The sequence below is a fragment of the Musa acuminata genome, chromosome BXJ2-3 (assembly GCF_036884655.1).
Source record: "Musa acuminata AAA Group cultivar baxijiao chromosome BXJ2-3, Cavendish_Baxijiao_AAA, whole genome shotgun sequence".
Taxonomy (NCBI): domain Eukaryota; kingdom Viridiplantae; phylum Streptophyta; class Magnoliopsida; order Zingiberales; family Musaceae; genus Musa; species Musa acuminata.
The window spans coordinates 36,375,174-36,399,246 of NC_088340.1; the positions used below are offsets into that span (position 1 = coordinate 36,375,174).

At 40.7% G+C, this 24,073-nt stretch overlaps 6 protein-coding genes across 9 annotated transcripts; 2 read left to right on the top strand and 4 right to left on the bottom strand.

Annotated features, from left to right (window-relative positions):
• Positions 1-1,293: 1,293 nt before the first annotated feature.
• On the bottom strand, positions 1,294-13,738 carry LOC103979249 (uncharacterized). Of its 4 annotated transcripts, none has more exons than XM_065100280.1 (2): positions 12,309-13,738; positions 1,294-1,557 (listed from the first exon to the last, which is right to left on the bottom strand). In XM_065100280.1, the coding sequence occupies exon 1, from the start codon at positions 13,492-13,494 to the stop codon at positions 12,358-12,360; it is 1,137 nt and encodes a 378-aa protein (XP_064956352.1). In that variant the 5' UTR covers positions 13,495-13,738; the 3' UTR covers positions 1,294-1,557; positions 12,309-12,357. The 4 variants fall into 4 exon arrangements, with proteins under 4 accessions (XP_064956352.1, XP_064956353.1, XP_064956355.1 ...); XM_065100281.1 differs by lacking the exon at positions 1,294-1,557 and adding an exon at positions 9,247-10,244; XM_065100283.1 differs by lacking the exon at positions 1,294-1,557 and adding an exon at positions 10,356-10,718 and having other exon boundaries at positions 12,309-13,733.
• Positions 3,108-3,952, bottom strand: LOC135607585 (uncharacterized). The gene is made up of 2 exons (XM_065099533.1): positions 3,948-3,952; positions 3,108-3,594 (listed from the first exon to the last, which is right to left on the bottom strand). Exons 1-2 carry the CDS (start codon positions 3,950-3,952, stop codon positions 3,108-3,110), a joined length of 492 nt encoding a protein of 163 aa, XP_064955605.1.
• Positions 5,648-8,114, top strand: LOC135606551 (beta-glucosidase 26-like). The gene is made up of 11 exons (XM_065097582.1): positions 5,648-5,880; positions 5,971-6,029; positions 6,142-6,217; positions 6,326-6,397; positions 6,459-6,546; positions 6,647-6,890; positions 6,980-7,095; positions 7,180-7,397; positions 7,473-7,504; positions 7,625-7,767; positions 7,826-8,114. The coding sequence occupies exons 1-11, from the start codon at positions 5,661-5,663 to the stop codon at positions 8,112-8,114; spliced, it is 1,557 nt and encodes a 518-aa protein (XP_064953654.1). The 5' UTR covers positions 5,648-5,660.
• A 1,286-nt stretch (positions 13,739-15,024) lies between the features above and the next one.
• Positions 15,025-16,096, bottom strand: LOC135606552 (protein MOTHER of FT and TFL1 homolog 1-like). The gene is made up of 4 exons (XM_065097583.1): positions 15,902-16,096; positions 15,748-15,809; positions 15,623-15,663; positions 15,025-15,333 (listed from the first exon to the last, which is right to left on the bottom strand). Exons 1-4 carry the CDS (start codon positions 16,094-16,096, stop codon positions 15,113-15,115), a joined length of 519 nt encoding a protein of 172 aa, XP_064953655.1. The 3' UTR covers positions 15,025-15,112.
• Positions 16,097-17,346: 1,250 nt separating this feature from the next.
• Positions 17,347-19,611, bottom strand: LOC103979609 (rust resistance kinase Lr10-like). Its single transcript, XM_009395780.3, has 3 exons — positions 18,767-19,611; positions 18,656-18,682; positions 17,347-18,581 (listed from the first exon to the last, which is right to left on the bottom strand). Exons 1-3 carry the CDS (start codon positions 19,485-19,487, stop codon positions 17,497-17,499), a joined length of 1,833 nt encoding a protein of 610 aa, XP_009394055.2. The 5' UTR covers positions 19,488-19,611; the 3' UTR covers positions 17,347-17,496.
• An 11-nt stretch (positions 19,612-19,622) lies between these two features.
• LOC103979608 (rust resistance kinase Lr10-like) lies at positions 19,623-22,527 on the top strand. The gene is made up of 4 exons (XM_065100284.1): positions 19,623-20,558; positions 20,849-20,878; positions 21,077-21,106; positions 21,194-22,527. The coding sequence occupies exons 1-4, from the start codon at positions 19,862-19,864 to the stop codon at positions 22,420-22,422; spliced, it is 1,986 nt and encodes a 661-aa protein (XP_064956356.1). The 5' UTR covers positions 19,623-19,861; the 3' UTR covers positions 22,423-22,527.
• The last annotated feature ends 1,546 nt before the right edge of the window (positions 22,528-24,073 follow it).

The following is a 24,073-nucleotide window of genomic DNA, read 5'->3' on the forward strand; positions in this document are numbered from 1 at the left end:
ATTGAGCGTCACGTTCTGTTTGGATTCTTTTTTTTTTCTTGGTGATAATTATATTAAATTAGATCTTTTTAAACAAATACCAAAAGAAATTGAAGTTAAAGGTATTTATGTCGGATGCAAGCTGCTCATTGAAATTTATGACGAAATTGATATGTTCATTATTTTTTATTAATGAAACGCATGAAATCTAATCAATGTTTATTGAACATATCATATCTAATCAATGCTCATCGACAAAAGATACACAAGATATCATAATTTAGAAATAAAAAAAATAGAAAAGGATGTTTTCAGCATTCGAAATAATTTTTTCCTCTTCTAAGTTTTGATTCCTTCTTTTTTTTTCCCTCTTTTGAATATGATAATATTTGAAAAATTGATTAGATGGAGACAAATTCATGAAGACGGATAAACGATTAAATTTGAACATACCGTATGTTCTTCCTACGATCAAAACTAACCATATAGTTTTTATTGTAGTAAAAAGAAAGAAAAATAATTTAATTTCTTCAACTCAAGTCAGATTGAGGATTACATTTATGTAGGTTCAGAAAAGAACTGGGCGACGAGTCTCGACGGTGGCCACGCCGCTAAGGAGCCCCTTGCCTTCTTTGGCACCGCCTTCCGAATCCTCACCATGTTCTCTCCTCTGTGTCTTTTGGCCTGTACAAATAGACGAAGCTTCATTTCCTCGCAATAGGATGCGGTGTATCAGAGAAATTAAAATGTTTTGGCACTTCCTTCTATCACGGCTTTCAAGGTCTGAGTCTACAGGGAAATTACTTGTTTGAATTGCTATCTTGTCCGGCAGACTGCAAACAGGATGCATTAGTCTGTCCGGAGACATCTCCAGTGAACCAAAGCGTGATTGCTGCTCTTCTGTATATTCCGGTTCGAAAGGCCTCTATGTGTCATAATGAGTCCGATGAAGATGATGCATTACCTTCCTGTCAATGACGAATTCTTTCTTCCTGTCGATGACGAATTCTTTCTTCCTGTCATTTTAAAACCACAAATCCTGACTAGTGTTGTACTCGAACAAAGCCCTCAGTTGATTGATAGACTTCTGTCGCAAGTTGGACCTGTCTGAACCAATATTTTAATAGAATTTTCAAGAATAGATGCAACAAGATGAACTCAACATCATCAGTTATAACCAGGAGAATTCCAAAGGAGAAATATAACACCATGCATTGCGTCAACATATGAGTCTTCGTTTTATTTAGAAATCTACATAGCAATCCACGGCCTATTCAATCCATTGAAAACAATTCCAGCAGCGCACATAAATCATACATGGAAAAGCTTCCAGTTAATTTGTATCATTCACCAAAGAAGTTTGAAGCAAACTAAACTCGAGTATAAGTAGCACTAGCGCGTCTAGATTAACCAAAACACAGCACAATTGTTTGCTTAAAGATTAACAAGGGCACAGGTCGACAAAAAAACCTACACATGCAGTTAATGGCTTGTTGGCAACTGAGATTCCTCATGACATCTGTCCTCACACTTTGCCCGGTATAAAGTTCAGTAGAGCCAGCCCCCATAATTTCAAACCTACAAATGGTGAAACAACTTTAATTTATGGTATCATTGCATGAAAGAAACTTAAACTAGCTCATATGTTTGTGTTAAAGTATACTCTCTTTCACAAATGAAGAACAACTATGCTGAAAGTTCAACTATATGACGTTTGTTTCAAAATATATGAATAGCTAAGGAGAAAACTACCCTACTCTCTCATGCTCTCTTTATTTATGAAAAATCTCCCATTCTAAATTTTAAGCAAAGTTTCTTTAGTTATAAGTCACCTTATAATAAGCAAACTCTGCATCTGAGTCACAAAGATATTAGTGTATTTTTATTGTAGCAAATTGTATGAATGTCCTTACCGAAGGAAAATATTTTGTCAAATGGAACCGTGGTTTGTTTCTCTTCAAAATATGTTTATCCCTTGGAAGCAGAAAACACGACAAAACAAATTATCTCAAACTCTTCGTCTAGGCAAGAAGTTCTAAGAGGAATTACAGCTTCCACGGTGACCATCAGGGCAACTTTCCTACGTGGTTGTCTAAAATGACTCCTAAGTTTTTTTACTTGATAGACTTGGACCAATTTCTAGAGGGTTCACAAAATTTGAAACAAGGCCATAGGATATGTTCAATCAGGTAAGAGATATGCTTTACAACCACCAGCTGTACATTTCATAGGAGAAGGTTTCGATGAAGAAAATGTTGCTCGATGGAAACAAATTTTCATTTCCATATTGTTGTATGCTTTATTCATTTCTATATAGGACATCTTCAAATGATTTACAATATTACTCTGCTCCATCTAAACAATAACATGTCAATTCACTTTTCTTATTTTTTTACTGTAGCAATTTTAGTTCTTTTTGCAAGGGGTGGCCTTGGGGTGGCTTTGGTTGGTAAGGGGAGGAACTGAACCCGGAAGATAGAAATGAGGCCAAACATCCAGTAGCAATAAAACCTACAACCTGCAGGAGTGGACTCCATATTAGATGTATGAACACTTGAATAATATATGTTAGTTCCATCATGTTTCAAACACAAACTTTTAGTTTTGCTTTTGCCTTGAGTAAGATTTAAGGGATAGACATAAAAGTAACAAGATAGCATTGGCTAACAGCAATTGTTATATCATTGGCTATACCAAACATCAAACCCTGCCAAGTGCAATCGTTATATCATTGCAGAAGGCTAACAAGATAGTAGACACTATACAAAAGGAGGTTATCTGAATGCAATGAAACAATTCTTCACCATGTTAACCTTCCACTTCCTCTGGCAAACATAATAGCAATGTATTCTATAGCCACTCCGATCACTCGTCTGAGCTTTTCGTAACTATGTATTTTCAACTCTGAGGCTGTTTGAGGTACAGTATCCATGACGTAATAATCCTCTTTGAAGTACATTATATACTCAGTCCAATAACAAGCAGTCACGACCAAAACCAGTGATTTTTAAGACTACTGGTGTCTAGAGTTAGAAGCCAAAAAGTGCAAACTAGAAGCAGTGATTCTTTTGAGACTGACCTGGTTAGATATCCATAAGAAATCAAGCTGAAAGATCTTTTGTTCTTCTTTAAGCATCATCACTGGGGTGCAAAATTGTCTGGGCCTGCTTCCTCAGCTCCTCGTCCGCTCTCCTCAAGAACTGATCCCACCCACTTCCTTCCCCTGTGTCCAAGTAGTCGTAAGGCACAGCCGTCTTCAACCCTGGCCTCACCCCACATTGGCTTTCGACAATCCGAAACTCCACCAATCTTGCTTCTTCTTCTCCCGGCTCTTTGTCTACTTCTTCCTCCTTGGAATTAAATGCTTCTTCCTCCAACTCCTCCCAGGTAAAGAGAATGGGTAATGTGAAGGCGCGCCATGGGTTGAAGTCGATAAGCTTCACCCGCCCGTCACTGGTGACATAAACGTCGAAGGTGTAGTTCTGAGACTCGAACGTGGGACCCACGACCTCGGAGAAGAAGGTCTGGATGAGAGGCAGGATGTGGTGGCGGCGGTCGAGAAGGGCGGGGTAGCAGTTGGTGACTTCGCGCTGGGATATGGCTTTATTTATTTTACTTTCATAGATAAAAATAGAAATATAATATTTATTTATTCACATAAAAAAAATTATATTATTTTTTTTCAAAAAATTACTCATTAAGAAACAAATCAATTAATAATATAATTAATTGATAAAAATTCTAACTTATCCATAGGAAATAAAATTTAATTATTTCTTTAACCACATTACACAAACTAGATAGTTTGATAGAAAAATAATGGATGATTACAATAATAAATTGATACTCGATAGAACAAATCTTTGTAGATAATCCAGTTACTACCCGTCAAGTAATTCCCATGCTCAAATACGTACCTCGTGTTTAACTGTTATCCATTCATGTAGTTCTAATGCTCACATATGTACCTCATGTCCAACTGCTATCCATTCAAATAGATCTCAAAAGAGGGTTTACAGATCAACTGTTCAATTCCAAATAATTCCGAGTTCTTATCCACAGTTCTTATCCACTCGAACCTTTTGAATTTATACGCCTTCCACTCTTCTACCCTCCTATAAATGTCTTCTATATAGTCTCCCACCCACATCATCATACTACATTCAAGATGTGATTCTTCTTGTGCGTTATACCTCAATTTGATCACTTTTATTAAATTAATTTTATTTTTTTTAAATATTTTAAAATATTATAAAATAATAGTTAACTTTAGATCCATTATTTTTCATGAAATAACTAATATAAATTTATGATTCCAAGTTTAAAACTAAATAAATAATAAAAATTCATATATAATTTCTTAAAACATAAATATGTCTAATTAAATAAATTATAACTATTATTAACATTAAATTAACTCATCATTTTAACTTCACAATTCAATAATTATGATTTATTAATCATAAATTTTTAAAATTAAAATATTATTACGTATCATACACATCATAATATTTTTAATATTAAATATTTTAAAATCTTAATAAAAATTAATAAAATATATATCTTTTTTCGAGGAATCTCTTTTCAAATCTCATATAAGATTAAAGGAGAAGAAAAATAAATAATATTTTTAAGTTCATAGATAAAAATATAAATATATTATTTATTTATTCACAGATAAAAATAAATTTTATATTATTTTTAAAAAAAATATAATGCTCATTAGGAAATAAATCAATTAATAATATAATTAATTGACAAAAATTCTAACTTATCCACATGAAATCAAATTTAATTATTTCTTTAACCACATTACGCAAACAATATAGTTCGATATATATTAAGAAAGAAAAATCATGAATAATTACAATAATAAATCGATATAGAATAAATCTTCTATCGGCTGCTATCAGTTCAAGCAGGTGGTTGATGAATCAACTATTCAATCCCAAATAATCCTGAGTTCTAATCCACTCGAACCTCTTAAACTTTTACGTCTGTCTTCTTATAAATGTCTTCTGCATAGTCTCCTACCCACATAATCATATTACATTCAAGACATGTTCTATCCGGTTCTCATTCTTCTTGTACGTCAAACCTCAATTTGATCCCTCTTATTAAATTAGATTTTAATATTTTTAAAAATATTATAAATTAATAGTTAACTCTAAATCCATTCTTTTTCATGAAATAATTAATATAAATTTATGATTCCAAGTTTAAAACTAATTAAACAATAAAATTCATATATAATTTTTTAAAACATAAATATGTCTAATTAAATAAATTATAACTATTATTAACATTAAATTAACTAATCATTCTAACATCACAATTCAATAATTATGATTTATTAATCATATATTTTTAAAATTAAAATATTATTATGTATCATATACATTATAATAATTACAATAATAAATCGATACAGAAAAAATCTTAATAGATTTAGATTTGTTCCAAACGCTATCCATTCAAGCAGGTGGTTAACGGATCAACTATTCAATCCCAAATAATCCTGAGTTCTAAGAGTTGTTCATTCAAGCAGGTGGTTAACGGATCAACTATTCAATCCCAAATAATCCTGAGTTCTAAGAGTTGTTCATGAATGTATGCTTTCCGCTCTTCAGCCCTCCTATAAATGTATTGTCTTACATCCACATTATCATCTATGTTCTAAGATGTGTTCCATCCTGTTGTCATCTTTTGTTGTCTTCTTGCTCTTCATCTTATCAATCAATCCACGCTTCGCGGCCGGAGCCCACTCCCACCAACTAAACCGTGATGCATTTCCCGAGGGCTTCGTCTTCGGCACTGCAGCCTCCGCCTACCAAGTCGAAGGCATGGCGCTCAAGGGCGGTAGGGGACCGAGCATATGGGATGCATTCGTTAGGGTTCCGGGTATCGTGCAATCTTTCTCATTCTCTTCACTGAAATGGTTCAATATTTTTGCTTGGAGGATTTCTATTCGTGTGTGTTGGTTGACCGCAGGTATGATTCCCAACAATGCCACTGCTGATGTATCAGTTGATGAATACCATCACTACAAGGTAGAGTAGTCTATGATCTTTATCAAGTCGCTACTGCCTGTAGAAATTCATAGGTTTCGATTTTTCATTGTTGAGTTAAAGAATGTTAACTTGGTAACATCTCATGGTTCAGGAAGATGTGGACATCATGAAGAAGTTCAACTTTGATGCATATCGGTTCTCCATCTCTTGGAGCAGGATTTTTCCAAGTAATGGAAACATATTTTTCTATTATTTTTTGATCATCCAGGATTCATCTTTATCTATACCAAGTTTGCATCATCCACTACTGTTAGATGATAACTTCTGTTTTCTAGATGGAACCGGAGAGATTAATTGGCAAGGCGTAGACTATTATGACCGGCTAATCGACTACTTGATACTGCAAGGTAAACTTTATACGTTTAACGATCAAAAGAAACAAATTTTTCGTTCTATTTTTTGTTTCAGGCATTACTCCCTATGCAAATCTCTATCACTACGATCTTCCATTGGCACTTCAAAAAGAGTATCTGGGTTGGCTGAGCCCCAAGATAGTGTAAGCCCTTGGCTGCTGACAATGCCTTAATCTATAATGCTCTTTGCATTATAAATCATTGGAGATTGTTTAAGCCCGTCTGATGAGTTGTATCATGCAGGGATGCATTTACCAACTATGCAGACTTCTGCTTTGAGAGGTATGGAGATAGAGTCAAGAACTGGTTCACATTCAATGAGCCCAGGGTGGTGTCAGCTCTCGGTTATGACAGTGGCTTTCATGCCCCTGGAAGATGTACCAACTGCAAATTTGGTGGAAACTCAGCCACAGAGCCTTACATCGTCACTCATAATCTCATCTTATCACATGCAGCTGCAGTGAAGAGATATCGCGAAAAGTATCAGGTTTGGACTTGTGCACACAAGTCATGATTCTGTCATACAACATATAACCATGATCGACATTTGTTTCTTGTTGTGTTCTCTCTATTCAGGTAGATCAGAAAGGCAAAATTGGCATTCTTCTGGATTTCGTTTGGTACGAGCCTTATACACACTCAGCAAATGACGAAGCTGCGGCCCAGAGAGCTAGGGATTTCCACCTTGGATGGTAACAATGCAGCCTATTCCAATTGAGAAAACTCTCAAGTATATACTCTCTAAGTGACCGATTGATCTCTTTCTCTGTTTGCAGGTTTCTTCACCCTCTAACATATGGATACTATCCAAAATCAATTCGAGAAATTGTCAAGGACAGGCTTCCTAAATTCACCGCTGATCAAGTGAAGATGGTGAAAGGTTCATATGATTATGTTGGTGTCAACCAATACACGTCTTACTACATGAAAGATAATGGAGTCACCAATCCCAAACCTGTCAGCTACCAAGACGACTGGCACGTCGAATTCAAATGTTAGATTTGCTGATCCCTTGTAATAGCTTCATTCTTTGTGTTAACCTTCTTTCTTACATTTTCATATCTTGCAGTTGACCGAGATGGTGTCCCGATTGGTCCACAGGTAAAACCATGCCTTTTCTTCTTCTCATTAAAATACTTTTTCACCTAATCTGTGACTTGCGTTGATCTACACTTGACCAGCAACTGTTGATTAACCTTTTAGTAATGGAATTTTACTCAGGCCTACTCCGGCTGGCTCTACATAGTTCCATGGGGAATGTACAATGCTGTGACCTACGTGAAGGTAAATTATGGTGATCCAATCATCATCCTCGCAGAAAATGGTATGAAACATTCTATGTTCTCCTCTCTTCGTTGTTATCACAGTTTCTGATCTCTTGAAAACGACGATGACGATGATGATGATGATGATGTTGATGATGATCATAGGAATGGATCAGCCAGGCAATGTCACTCTACCAGAAGGTTTGCGCGACACAAAGAGGATCAACTTCTACAAGAGCTACATCACTGAGCTGAAGAGGGCGATGGATGATGGTGCGACGGTGATCGGATATTTTGCATGGTCTCTCCTCGATAACTTCGAGTGGAGGTTGGGTTACACTTCGAGGTTTGGTCTGGTTTACGTGGACTTTAAGACAAACATGCGATACCCAAAGGAATCAGCCTACTGGTTCAAGAACATGCTGAAGAGGGAGAAGAATAATTGATGTTAGAGAAATCGGTTTCGGTGTTCTTTTGATTTCATAATCAATCAGGTTGTAATTATCCTCTGGTTGGAGACTTTTATTAGAGTTATGACGTTTTCATATGTGCGTTGGCGTCCACTAGCCTTTGTGTTATATTGGTTCGATTTAGTTAGGCTTCGGTAGTGCTCTCGGTTGGAACATTGAGCTCGTTCCGATCTTGAAGGACACTTGGAAATGGGGCTTCGAGGAGGATCAAGTTGTTGCCTGTCATCTGGGCGGTGCACCATCGTCGACACCCTCGTATGCACCCGTTTAGCTATTCTTTATCTTGATCATGTCTTATTTGTGATAGGGGGGTAGGATTCGATTTTAGTTTTCTTTGTCATTTCGAGATCTCGGGAATGACGCAAGCAGTGAGGATGGGTACAGGCAGAAGCCCAACATCACGGGATATACCATACTTGCTATCGTCCTATGCCCCCCTTAAGGGGGTTGGCCCTCTTATTTCTTGATTAAGTCTTGTTTTAGATTGAGGGTCACTTTTTGTTTCTTGGTTATTTGGATTCGATGTTCCACTTGTTCAACTTCTTTTGATCTTCTATCTGTTTAGGGCTAGAGTGTATTCCTTTTGATGTCTGATTTTGATATGTTTTCTTTTTTTGAATTCGTAATTTCCCTCTATGGTTCTTCTCCCTTCGATCCTCCTATATATCTTCGTCTGTTTTTTGAATCTTACCATTGATGTGTTCATTATTTTTTTATAAATGAAAACTGGACGTATGAAATCTAATCAATATTTATTGAACATATCATATCTAATCAATGCTCATCGATAAAAGATACAAGATATCATAATTTAGAAGTAAAAAATTTAGAAAAGGATGTTTTCAGCATTCGAAATAATTTTTTCCTCATCTAAGTTTTGATTCCTTCTTTTTTTTTTCTCTTCTTTCTTTATTGAATATGATAATATTTGAAAAACTGATTAGATGGAGACAAATTCATGTTCAATTTGAACATACCAAGTTGTGTATGTTCTTCCTACGATCAAAACTAACCTTCTAGTTTTTGTTATAGTAAAAAGAAAGAAAAACAATTTAGTTTCTTCAACTAAAGTCAGATTGAGGATTACAGTTATGTAGGGTCAGAAAAGAACCTGTTGACGGAGACCTTGTCTTCTTTGTCTCTCTCTCTCGTGGTCATCCGTCATCCCCTGATGATCATGAACACACGGTTCCATGTAAACGACACAAGTGCAAGAAACGTGAACCCCGGACCTTCCTTCCTGCTCATCTAGCTTATAAGTACGACGTATGAGGGAGGGAAGACGTCACAGGAAGCGATCGGCGGACTGTCCTCGAGGAGCTCCACAAGCACGCAGGCCCATGCCGATCGGGCTACTCCACGCGGTGATGTCCCTGGTTTCCACCAGTACTGCGTCATTTCTTCCGCCCACGGGAAGAAGAGGGCCACGGACGAGGACGCCAATGGCGAGCTGGAAGACAGCGGAGACTGATGGGGGAGACGTGCTAGCTACTGGATTTCCCCGGGGTCATGTACTACGACGCGGACGGTTGACGGGTCTCGGAGGTGCCCACGCCACGCTCGCCAATAAGGAGCCCCTTGGCGATGAAGGCTCCGATGACCACCAATTAGCCACAATCTCTACGTGAACGCCGTCCGTGTTTCCAGTATCGGTCTCTTTCTTTTCTCTTCCGAATCCTCTCCATGTTCTCTCCTCTGCTTCTTTTGGCCTGTACAAATAGTCGAAGCTTCATTTCCTCGCTATAGGATGCGTTGTGTATCAAAGAAATTAAAATGCTTTGCCACTTCCTTCTATTACGGCCTTCAGGGTTTGAGTCTACAGGAAGTTTACTTGTTTGAATTGCTATGTTTTCCAGCAGACTGCAAACAGGAGGAATTAGTCTGTCCGGAGACATCTCCAGTGAACCAAAGCGTGATTGCTGCTCTTCTGTATATTCCGGTTCGAAAGGCCTCTATGTGTCATAATGAATCCGATGAAGATGATGCATAACCTTCCTGTCAATGACGAATTCTTTCTTCCTGTCATTTTAAAACCACAAATCCTGACTAGTGCTGTACTCGAACAAAGCCCTCAGTCGATTGATAGACTTCTGTCGTAAGTTGGACCTGTCTGAACCAATATTTTAATAGAATTTTGGAGAATAGATGCAACAAGATGAACTCTATATCATCAGTTATAACCAGGAGAATTCCAACGGAGAAATATAACACCATGCATTGTGTCAACATATGAGTCTTCTTTTTATTTAGAAATTTACATAGCAATCCACGTGCTATTCTAAACATTGAAAACAATTCCAGCAGTGCACATAAATCATACATGGAAAAGCTTCCAGTTAATTTGTATCATTCACCAAAGAAGTTTGAAGCAAACTAAACTCGCGTTTAAGTAACACTAGCGGGTCTAGATTAACCAAAACACAGCACAATTGTTTGCTTAAAGATTAACAAGGGCACAGGTCGACAAAAAACACTACATATGTAGTTAACAGCTTGTTGGCAACTGATTCCTCATGACATCTGTCCTCAGACTTTGCCTGGTATAAAGTTCAGTAGAGCCAGCCCCCATAATTTCGCACCCTACAAATGGTGAAACAACTTTAATTTATGGTATCATTGCATGAAAGAAACTTAAACTAGCTCATATGTTTGTGTTAAAGTATACTCTCTTTCACAAATGAAGAACAACTATGCTGAAAGTTCAACTATATGATGTTTGTTTCCAAATATATGCTTAGCTAAGGAGAAGACTACCCTACTCTCTCATGCTCTCTTTATTTATGAAAAATCTCCCATTATAAATTTTAAGCAAAGTTTCTTTAGTTAGTAGTCACCTTATAATAAGCAAACTCTGCATCTGAGTCACAAAGATATTAGTGTATTTTTATTGTAGCAAATAGTATGAACCTCCTTATTGAAGGAAAATATTTTGTCAAATGGAACCGTGGTTTGTTTCTCTTCAAATTATGTTTATCCATTGGATGCAGAAAACACGACAAAACTAATTACCTCAAACTCTTCATCTAGGCAAGAAGATCTAAGAGGAATTACAGCTTCCACAGTGACCATCAGGGCAACTTTCCTATATGGTTGTCTAAAATGACTCCTAGGTTTTTTTAATTGATAGACTTGGACCAATTTCTAGAGGGCTCACATAATTTGAAACAAGGCCAGAGTATATGTTTAATCCATCCAAGGTCACATATCAGGTAAGAGCCATGCTTTACAACCAGCAGTATATTTCATAGGAGAAGGTTTCAATGAGGAAAATGTTGGTCAAGGGAAACAAATTTTCATTTCCATAATGTTGTATGCTTTATTCATATCTATATAGGACATCTTTAAATGATTTACAATATTACTCTGCTCCATCTAAACAATAACATGTCAATTCACTTTTCTTATTTTTTTACTGTAGCAATTTTAGTTCTTTTTGCAAGGGGTGGCCTTGGGGTGGCTTTGGTTGGTAAGGGGAGGAACTGAACCCGGAAGATAGAAATGAGGCCAAACATCCAGTAGCAATAAAACCTACAACCTGCAGGAGTGGACTCCATATTAGATGTATGAACACTTGAATAATATATGTTAGTTCCATCATGTTTCAAACACAAACTTTTAGTTTTGCTTTTGCCTTGAGTAAGATTTAAGGGATAGACATAAAAGTAACAAGATAGCATTGGCTAACAGCAATTGTTATATCATTGGCTATACCAAACATCAAACCCTGCCAAGTGCAATCGTTATATCATTGCAGAAGGCTAACAAGATAGTAGACACTATACAAAAGGAGGTAATCTGAATGCTATGTAACAATTCTTCACCATGTTAACCTTCCACTTCCTCTGGCAAACATAATAGCAATGTATTCTATAGCCACTCCGATCACTTGTCTGAGCTTTGCGTAACTATGTATTTTGTCTCTTACAAGGGGAAAGATCCTAATGAAATAGATTCGAGGGTGCATGGGACAATCAAGAAGACAAAGTGTTTCAACACTGAGGCTGTTTGAGGTACAGTATCCATGATGTAATAATCCTCTTTGAAGTACATTATATACTCAGTCCAATAACAAGCAGTCACAACAAAAACTAGTGATTTTTAAGACTATTGGTGTCTAGAGTTAGAAGCAAAAAAGTACAAACTAGAAGCAGCGATTCTTTTGAGACTGACCTGGTTAGAAATCCATAAGAAATCAAGTTGAAAGATCTTTTGTTTTTCTTTAAGCATCATCACTGGGGTGCAAAGTTGTCTTGGCCTGCTTCCTCAGCTCTTCGTCGGCTCTCCTCAAGAACTGATCCCACCCACTTCCTTCCCCTGTGTCCAAGTAGTCGTAAGGCACAGCCGTCTTCAACCCTGGCCTCACCCCACATTGGCTTTCGACAATCCGAAACTCCACCAATCTTGCTTCTTCTTCTACCTGCACTTTGTCTACTTCTTCCTCCTCCGAATTAAATGCTTCCTCCTCCAACTCCTCCCAGGTAAAGAGAAGGGGTAATGTGAAGGCGCGCCATGGGTTGAAGTCGATAAGCTTCACCCGCCCGTCACTGGTGACATAAACGTCGAAGGTGTAGCTCTCAGACTCGAACGTGGGACCCACGACCTCGGAGAAGAAGGCCTGGATGAGGGGCAGGATGTGGTGGTGGCGGCGGTCGAGAAGGGCCGGGTAGAAGTTGGTGACTTCGCGCTGTGATATGGCTATGAGGCAGCGGCGGCGGGCGAAGCAGCGGAACTCCATCTCGGGGCGGAAGGAAGGATACCACTTGCGGAGGGCAAGGTAAAAGGTGAAAGGGGGGGAGGAGGAGGAGGAGGGGAGTGGCCGGGAAGAGAGGTCGTGGGCGATGGAGTCGGAGGAGTGGAGGAGGAGGGCGACGTCGGCGAAGGAGGAGCACCGAAGGGTGCCGTCGGCAGAGATCCAGGCGGCGTCCTTGGGTGCGCTCCAGTTCAGCTTGGGGAAGGCGGCGCCGCCCAGGGCGGCAATGGACCGCTCGACCGCCGCCTCGAGCTCGGGAAACGACGGGGCGGAGTCAGCTTCCGCTTCGTCTTCGTCGGATACGGAGAGCTGGGAGGAGCAGTCGAGGAGGGAGGTGGGGTCGATGCCGGCGGCGGGGCGAGGAAGGGGGTCGCGGCCGGAGGCGGGGCGGGGAAGGAGGAACGGCGGCGGCGCGTCATCGTCGTCGTCGCTGTGGGAGTCGTCGTGGGGAGGTGGGGAGACGGGGTTGAGACCGAGGAGGTAGCGGAGGAAGGGATCGGGGAGGGGGTGGAAGAGGGTGCGAATAGTATGAGGCTTGAACATGGGGTACCATTCGTTGATTTGGCACCGCAGAACCTCTTCCTCATCCTCCTCCCCCCCTTGCATCTCCTGTCTCCTTCGATGATCCCCTTCTTGAACCCTTGGAATAGCTTTTCTATCTGTAGGGTAAACGGCGAGGCAAGGGTAAAGAGAAGAGAGAAGCGCGATGGGATTTCTATGTGATCGAAACCTTCTGGAGAGGCAGATAGAGCGGTGGTGGGAGAGGCGAGGGGCGTTAGGGCGGAAAGAGAAACCTGAGGGCGGCCCCTGCGGCTTCACATAGATCACGACCCTCCGATCAAACGCAATGTTTGTATCGATTTGATTACGTCCAAGTCAGAACCAAACCTATAGAGTCCCCAACTTAATTTGATCGCCCAAATTCCCAATTGCGAATTATGGAAAAGATACAGACTGGAAAAATAAAAATAAAAATAAAAGAAGGAAAACAAACTTAAATTTAAGAGAAAAAAAAGGAATATTACCGTGATTCAAAGTCCCAAAGAAAGGCGCATCAGTTTTAAGTTGCAATGAACGCCCGAACAGGGATATTTAGGTTTAAGCTCGGCTGCAACGAAAGACGAGTGACCTCCTCATTTATTTAGTACTTGTGTTGTGCATCATATGATAATATAATAAGATCCAGGGAGTAAAATTTGTAGGACTGCTGGTTCCTAAACCATTTTATCTTTGATACGAGCCACCATTCCATTGCAAAAACACAAATTACAACACCACCGCAATTCCAGGAAAATGCCATGAGCCTCTTGGACTTGCATCCGTCTACAACACGAAGCACTCATTTGTCTACTCAATGATTTAATATACAAGACAGCTCTTCGTCATGCGGGGATAACTGAAACAATCAATCAAGTGATAGAATCCCACCCGTTGGCGATCATTGAAGCACAAGAGAAAAAAAAAAAAAAAGAAGCTTTTAACACCTAAGATTGCAAAGAAAAAACTTACTGTGTAATAAAATTGTAAAAGTCAAAAAATCCTATCATTACTGATGTTCCGAAGTCATCTGTATTGTATATGTACTCAAAGACTATCGTGAGTTCCCTACAAATCAATAGCTATCCATCTAGTCTTATTCTGCATATGGTAATTAGTCAAAGTGTGATCATAACTCATAGTGGTCCTCAGTTTTTTGATCAATTCTATTGATTGATGAACCAATACGATCTTGCATAAACTGTCCTAAGTTTCTTGATCAGTTCTAGAGATCATGTCTGATGTTCTTGAGTCACCTGTACTGTATATGTACTTAAGAGTATGATGAGAACCCTCTTCTTAATTAACACAAACATGTATACAGTACTTAAAGAGTATGATGATGACCAATCTTAGAGTTGACATATATAACTAAGATGAGAACCCTCTTCTTAATTTAGTAACACAAACATGTATAACTTGAGAACACGTAGCCATGAAATGATGCACTAACAACCAGAAATAGCATATTAGAAACATTATGAGAAACTTAATCACCACCACATCTCTCTATTTCGAACAAAAGTACCTACGACTACCCGCCCATCAAACTCGCCAAACTAAAAGAAGGAGAAGAAGACAAGGAAAACCTGAGAGCGATACAGAAAGATAAAAAGGAACACGACCAAGCTCGAAACATGTGTGAGTTTATCGAAGTGTGGATGCCATGGATTGTGCCGCTCCCTACTCAGCGGCGCCGGGTCGCCGGCTCCTTCTGCGAGTTGAAGTAGACGGTGGCGACGGGGAGGCCGAGGTCGTGATGCGCAGCAAATGACCGCGTGTTGAAGTTGAGGCGCGTCGCAGGCGGCGTCACCCCCGGAAACCGAGACTTCTGCCGGAACAGCACCATCACGTACCTGTGGATCCCTAACGGCAGCCGGGGTCCCATGTACGGCACCACCTCCTCCCCTGCCCATCAGAGACAGACGCCGTCAGCCACAGGCACGTACCATAGGCGACGGTGGCTACAACTTATCGTGCCCACAGGCTGCCACTTCTCATGCAGTGGCCAAGTGCGAATTGTGTAGCTCGACAAGTGTCTGCTGGCAGGTGAGACGAAATGGAGAAGCTTTCCACGTAATTATCATGTGAATTGCTTTCTTCGTAGAGAAAGATAACAGTACATGCAAGAAGATCTAACCTTGTGTTCACCAAGCATGCAGACTACAGTTCGATAATAGAGACTTGAGTCACATACCTTGAGAAGGATGTGTTCCACCCGGCATATTAACCATCATCCTGAATTCATAAATAGCCAAGAAAACAATGAAACGAGGACGAAGATATGCGAAACTAAAGTTTATAACACACTTGGATGCTTACCAGTGGAGCCACTCCCTCATCGTGGGATCACTAGGGCTCGGCGCATCAGGGTCAGTCATCACCTACACACAAGAAAACTATTCTTTTACTCTCTTATTCTTGGTTTCTGAGAACTTCCAAGTACAGGAACAAGCACTATAGAGTCTCCACAGACCAAAGTGTAGAGATCAGACTGCTGGCCTGCGATTTGGACCGTCGGCGGGTTAGCGGCCATGGATGGCTTGATGTCACAGCCGTTGCTCACATGCTTCGATCCAAACCTCACTGTCATACTTACGGTGGGCACGAAGAGGTCCACCACATCTCCTATCACTCTCCCCACCACAAGTGGATCCACATAGCGAGCCATGCCGAGAGAGAGAGAGAGAGAGAGAGAGAGTAGGATATCAAGGATAGGGATGGTGGAGCGAGGTTTCTTTTATGGGAAGAAAAGCATCGTTTGGAGTTGGGCAGAGGTGCATGGGGGAGCGCCACCTGGAGGCCAACGCAGCATATTAACAGCTGTCGATTGCACGAGCGGCTAATGAGGCAAAGACGGGGTGGCCTTGCATGGGATGGAGTTACTTGATGGGAATCAGCAAAGCCACGCGGCGTGCCCCGCACACGGGAGATGGATGTCACATCTGACACTGCGTCGACCTGGACTCACCATTCGCAGCTTACCCGTGTCCCTGGGGCCGTCCATGGCATGCACGCGAGTAACTACTGCTCTGCACCTCCTGACATCAGAAACAGGATACTCCAACTGCGGTACGTGTTTTCCATCATGCAGTGAATTAGATGCTTCATCGCTAAAAAGAAAATTTATCGTGAGCTTTCATGACGATATATTAACATCAGCGTTATGTTTTATTTGAACGTGGTGGGGTGGGCACAGGCTTTCTTGGTGTATCATCGAAAGCTGCTGTCGTTTGACGCCCCATTCGGGCCCTGTCAGCCCGATTAAATATTGGGCTAATTTGATGGGTAGCTCCATTGTGAATATAATGCAACTGTCTGACCCTTCTGGTCATTTCACCAGAAGCAGAAGTCCTTTTTATACCACCTGGTCGCTCTAGGGTTTCTTCCCATCATCTCATCGCCTCGTCGCTGCGTTCTCACCTCTGCAGATTTCTTCGTATTGATCCTATTGCTGTTCTTCGTTATTTTTTCCTGTTATCTTCGCCCGTTTTGTGTATCTTCTTCTTGTTGGTTTTCTTGATTCTGGAATGAAGGGGGCTGGTGGCCGAAGGGGAGAGCGGCTTGATTTGGTAGCTCTGAAGAAACCCACAGGTTCTCTGTGGGGTGCCCGGCCATTCCCAGCCCCAAAGGAAGCATAAGGTGGTCTCATAGTACGGGCTCTGTGCTTCTCTTATTCACGAGCCCGCCTCCAAAGACCATTACACCTCTCTGAATCCATCCTTCGTCTTGGCTTTTGTCTGTTCTCTGCGATTCTTCGTTGAGGATTTTAGAGAGCCAATTTGAAATATATTTTCTTGGTTGAAATGCTTGTCTCAATATGCTGAAAATATTAAGGTATTTCGACATCCTCCTCCTACTGGCGATTTATGTCGCCCTCTCTCCTTTTGCCCATAAAAAGATCAAATGAACAATTTGATGTGAGAGCCGTTCAATTTCCATTTTATTTATAGTAATTAGTAATTCCCGGAAGAATTGATTTATCCTTCTGGTGACAAATGGAGGTACATATATAGACCCAAATAAGACAAGAAACAAACATTGCATTGCAGCAGCTGAGTCTGCCGACACCTAATTATCGATGGCATCGGTATCTCCCATATTCTTTTTCTCGACTTGTGGAGAAAAAGGATTTGGTGGCAGTGGCAACCTTTCCAGGCTCCCTTCCAACATCTGAACTGCTACCTTCATCGACGGCCTATCAGCCGGTCTCCACTGCACGCACCACAGAGCTACCATGGTTAACTTTTTCGCTATTTCAGCATCCTCCACTGAGCCTGTTACCAATCCCAGCTCTTCTCCTTGCTTTAATTGGTTATAAATCCACTCAGGAAAGTAGATTTGGGCAGCATTTTCACCATCATCAGCCGTGTTCTTCCTTCCACCAACCATTTCCATCAACACCATCCCAAAGCTGTAGACATCAGACCTGTGCGAAACTGTTTTGTTGCTGCCCAAAAACACTTCTGGCGCCATGTAGCCCATGGTTCCTCTGGCGGCAGTCATCGACACGGCGCTTCTCTCCTTGGAACACAGCTTCGCGAGGCCGAAATCGGATATCTTTGGGTTGAATTCTTGGTCGAGCAAGATGTTTTGGGGCTTGATGTCCAAGTGAAGGATTCGTTGCTCGCAACCCTGGTGAAGGTATCCGATCCCTCGAGCTATGCCCATGCTTATGTCGTGCAGCTTTGTCCATGAGAACTTCGTGCTTCTCTCCCCTTCCTCCATTATATACTTGTCGAGTGATTCGTTGGGCATGAACTCGTAGATGAGTGCTCTCTTCGATCCGTCGACGCAGAATCCCAAGAGTCGAACGATGTTTACATTATGTATCGTTCCGATCGCGGCTATCTCGTTCGTGAACTCGTCTCCGCTGACCGTTGGGTTGTCGAGGACTTTGACTGCCACTGGAACTCCATTGTGTAGCTTCCCTTTGAACACGCTGCCGTAACCTCCTTGCCCAAGTATGGTCTTGAAGTCGTCGGTCATCTTCTTGAGATCCGGGTAGGAGTATCTTGTAGGCTTCATGGATTTGTACTCCTTCAGGAATCTTTCGACAGCAAGATTCTGCTTTTTCTTCTTCATCTTGCTGAATCTCTTGTAGACGAGTAGAATTATTATCGTCACTATCGCCACAAATCCGGCAGCGCACAGACCTGCATGGACACCGATTAGACTGATGATCCAACCGTGCCTAATTTGTATTGCACGAGAAGGGAGAGGAGTTCACCTATCGTTACATCTGTAGCATGCGAATCTGCCAAATGAAATGAATGAAAGTTATATCAGTGAATGAAGAGGAAATTGAAATCTCTGAATGATTTACTGTGTTCTTTATTACCTTTGTAAGAAGATGGATATATATAGGGATCGTAAGAAGGTGGATACGTCATACATTCAGTTTTGTTGCTCGTTCTATTTAACCGACAATCTTCATTGCAACGTCTGCAGTCCGGTTCATCCCATGCCAAAAAGAGGCTTCGTCTATCACAGGAAAGTTGAAACTGACCTGCCGTCAATGGTTCACACGATGGCAGGTCTTCCAGAGGCAAGTCGGGATCAACCCAGCAGTAGTGACCAGGAGGATCGCTTAGACAACTGACTGGCATGAAATAGTTGGACGACGCTTCTGATGAACAGTTGAAGGGCTTATAAGATACAGAGCGAGGATAACTTCTATTGAGAAGAGTGAAGGGCGATGCAGAGAGATTAAGTTTGAGAAGCCTTCCGAAGAGGCAGTCAACTGGGTCAGAGACAGATAGCACCTGGCTTGAGTATGATATATGATCGACAGCCAGTACTTGATCAAAAGGAAGCTTGAGCATGGTAAAGTGTCCCTGGGAGTAAAGCTCGAACCCCTGAAACCCCCGTGATTCCGGCTGATCATTGAGCCGGAAAGGGAACTTCACTTCGAAATAGACTTCGCCGGGTCGTCGTGCATCTTGGACATATTGCTCTGGACAAGATACAAAGTAATTATTCTCGCTCTGGACATCTTGGATGCAGCTGCAGACTTGGAGGACGCTGATGATGAGGAAGGGGGTTAAGTGGAGACCCTTCATGGCTTTGCTAATCCAAACACCTCTCTCTTGTCCAGCCAACTCTGCTCGGAATAAGTAGACGAAAGGAAGAAAGAAGATTCAAGATATCAGCATAGGCGACTTGACTTGTTGTTGTTTGATTGGGACCTTGTGGAAAGACGACGCATCACTGTCCTTTCTTGCTTTTCTTCAAGTTAAGTTTCTACCGTCGGTCTAAAACGTTGACAAGCCAATATCGGTCCACCTTTTCTGTGAGGATAGAATTAAGTCTATCTGTGATATTTTCCACATCATGACTTTGAAGGGATCACTGAGAAGACTTGACTTTTAGATCAATGGGTGATCGTCCTTTGTTTTCCTTTTTTCTTTTTGATAAGAATTGGCAGCTCTCTTAGATGCAGTCGGTAGCTGAAGTGCTGAACATGAAGCTGCAACATCTGCTAGCAGTTCATACCTTCTTCTTCTTCTTGGTCTGCGCCTCCACCGAAGAACACTGTTCTTCGTCATGTGGTAGCATCAACATCACCAGTCCCTTCCGCCTTCCAGATGATCCGGCCGATTGCGGAATGCCCGAGTACGAGCTGACATGCCAAAACAATCAAACCCGTTTGAACATCAGCTCCGGGCTTTATGTTGTTAAAGCAATCTCCTACGAGAACGAAACTATCAGAGTGGTCGATCCTGGTCTACAGAGCAACAACTGTTCTTCACCGCCAAAATATTCTCTCAACACCCGGGATTTGTGGGATTCCGGTGGATCATATGTTCTTGTTCAACGGGACGGCTTTGTAGACTACACGACCTGCCGGCAGCCGGTAAACGATTCGTCTTATGTAACAACTAGCCCTTGCATCAATTCTACCAACGAGTACGACTACGTTCTGGCTGGAGAATCAACTATTGGTGAACTTGATACTAAGTGTAGTATTGTTCTCTCGGTTCCTATCGAGGTTGCCTTTGATGGAAATGCTTCCTATCTGGAGATCTGGTCTGCTCTGCTTATGGGATTCCAATTGTCCTGGAAAGCTTTTCGTTGCCCAGACTGTGAAGCTGCTGGCGGGTATTGCAGGAATGCAATCCAATCCATGCACTGTAAGCAAATAATTTCGTCGCCACCTAAATGCTCCACTTTCGTTAATGGAAATGTACCGCTGTATATTTTTCCCTTGAATAAATAACTAAACATATAAATCTAACCGCGGATCTCTGTCTTGGTACTTCCTTGGAATCTTTCATTTCAAAAGATACGTTGTCCCTGTTTTTTACATCTATTCTGCAGAACTATGCTTGCTTAACGGGTTTCTGGAAAATATTCAATCTCCATTTTCTCTTCTTTTTTCCTTTGTGCGGGAACATTGATTTAGGGTAATTTAAACTTGCAGGTTTCTTTGACGCCTTACAAGGATTAGAAGGTCATCATCTTTGCTTTACTGCTTTGTTCGATGACCAAACATAATTTCCATCGACTATACATGTATTTAAATCTATGAAAAACTAAAGAAATTAATTACAGTCTGATCTTTTGTTCAGATTCATACATATATATGCGATTCTTAAAGTCTTCTAACATATTTTTTTCATGCCATGCGGGATTCATATCTTTTCCTCAGAAATCGGGTTGAGGATTGTCACAATAGCAGGTACGGCTTCTCAATGTTGGGAGTCACATATCACTTGCTTCATCAATCTGCAGTTTATGGAACCTACTCAAGACTTCTTCAATGCAGGATACGTTTTGGCCGCAAGAACTGCGCTGGGATTCGTGTGCCTCTTCTCCTTCCTGATCTATAAATTGCGCAGGCAATACCTCATCCATGCAGGCTATGTTTTGGCTGCAAGAACTGCGCTGGGATTCGTGCGCCTCTTCTCCTTCCTGATCTATAAAATGCGCAGGAAATACCTCCGCAAGAACGAAAGAATCGAGATTTTTCTTGACAAGTACAGGAATCAGATGCCAACGAGGTACTCCTACGGTGCCATCAGGAAGATGACCAGAGGTTTCAAGGAAAAGTTAGGACAAGGGGGGTTTGGGAGCGTCTTCAAAGGCATACTGCCCGGCGGCCGCCCCGTCGCCATCAAGATACTGGGCAACACAAAAGGCAACGGCGAAGAATTCATCAACGAGGTGGCGACCATCGGGAGAATTCACCATGTCAATGTGGTGCAGCTCATCGGCTTCTGCTCCGAGGGATCCAAAAGGGCGCTCGTCTATGATTACATGCCCAATGGTTCCTTAGACAAGTACATCTACTCCAAAGAAGGCCAAAGCAGCCCTCCTGCTCTTGGCATGGACAAGATGTACGACATCGCCATGGGAGCAGCTCGCGGGATCGAGTACCTGCACCGGGGGTGCGAAATGCAGATTCTTCATTTCGATATCAAGCCCCACAACATTCTTCTGGATGCAGATTTCGTCCCAAAGATTTCCGACTTCGGATTGGCCAAACTGTACCCAGCAGGAAGGAGCGCGGTCTCTGTGAGTGCAGTTAAAGGGACGATAGGATACATCGCTCCTGAGTTGATATACCGCAGCTTTGGGCGCGTTTCGTACAAATCCGACGTCTACAGCTTTGGGAGGCTGCTGCTGGAGATGATCGGGAGAATGGCCGACCCGAGAGCAGCGACGGAGCGTGATTCGAGCGGGTTCTACTTCCCTGCATGGCTTTACGATCAGCTGTCGAAGGGAGAAGATGTTGTCGTCGATGTCGTGGTGGAATCCGAGTCGAAAGTAGCAGAAACGCTGGCTGTCGTTGGGTTATGGTGCATACAAATGAGTCCGGACGATCGGCCGTCCATGCACCGGGTTGTGGAAATGTTGGAAGGGAGTGCGGGCGACATAGCGATGCCGCCGAGGCCTTCGCTTCTATTTCCATCGGAAGTCGGCGAGGAAGAGCCTCTTGAGACGGAGTCCTCGGAGAGTTCATATATGCTGGAGGGTGGCACGTCCGCTGCGTGACTGCAGACAGCAGAAGTATCGGTGTTATTATGGGACTGAGTAGAACGCATTGTAACTCAATTACATGTACGATATTTCAATTTGGTAATAATTATCTATTTATGACGCGAAATTAGCGATGAAGGATGAGAATTATTATTTTTCTCAATAAAAAATCATCTAATAATTACTGCCATTTAATCTGTTCAACAGAATAAAAAGTGGTCAAGTCCAAACATTCGAGTCGTATTTCTCTTTTTAAAATAAGTCTTTTTAATTTTTAATTTTTTTCTCATTAAAAAATTATAGTTAGTCAATTTGTCATTCTCATCAAGAAAAATAGAATTTAAAACTCCTATCTATATTCAAAAAATAAATTCTTCATCATTTAAAATTAATTACATGAGTCTTGAGTTATCCTCACTCAAATATAATCATCTTATATATTCTCTCCAATAAATTCCGAATAATTTATATTTTCTTTCTTTCACCCTCAAATTCTAAAAGGCATCTCTCTAATACCCTATTAGAGAAACTTTTGAGCATCCAAAGTATCACTCGTATTTTGTTCTCTACCCAAACCCAAAGGTATATAAAATATTTATAGAATAATCAAACATTAATTGTTAGGATTCCTTATCCTTCTAAGTCCACTTGTTTCTCCTCCTTTCATTAATTGTGTATGTGTTGATGTATTGACCACTCTTTTTTTCTTATCAGACCGTTCAATCATATATATATATATATATATATATATATATATATATATATATATATATATATATATATATATATTATCCTTTTCTCATTCATAAAGTCTAGCTAATCAATTTGGTGTTCTTATCTAGAAGACTCAAATTCCCTGTTGACCATTCTATACATTTGTTGTTCTTATCTAGAATATGTAGGAAGCCATCATTCAACCACGTTTTTTAAATTTTAATTTTATTCTTTCTTTCATTCATAAAGTCCAGTCAATCAAGAGTAGAAATAGAATCTCCTTATCTAAAATTACGAAAAGAATTAAATTTTTTATTATTTAAAATTAATCATAAGAGTTTTAAGTTATTCTCACTCAAATATAATCTTTGTATATATCTTCCGACATAAATAATAAAGAACTTATATGTTTTTCTTTCCGTCCTTTCTAAACTCTAAAGAGCACCTATCTGGTGTCCTATTAGAGAAACTCATAAGTATCCATATATTCTTGACATCTTATTTTTCTATATCAAAACTAAAGATACATAAGATATTTATAACATATTCAAATACTAATTGTTAGGATTTTTTTTTTTTTCAAGAGAATTTTTTTTCCTTCGCATCTTGTTTTCTTATATCAAAACTAAAGAATTTTTTTCGTAGCACACTCCCAATAAAAACATCCAAATAAAGAACTGTGTTCAAGTGGTGATAGGAAGTCAATATTCAACAACATTAATCAATCACCCGTTACTACATCCTTGGGAAATTGCATTTCATGTACTGGTTGATGGTGGTGCTTCAGGTCTTCTCCTAACCATGCACTGTTGTAGATCTCTGCCAATTTACCGGTTCTAGTGTTTGAGAAGTACCCTGCCAGGCTCTCAGCTGTCTTCATGAGGGTATGAACACATCAATCTTAAAAGAAATAATTCTACAATTGCATATCCCATTATATAATGATAGACTA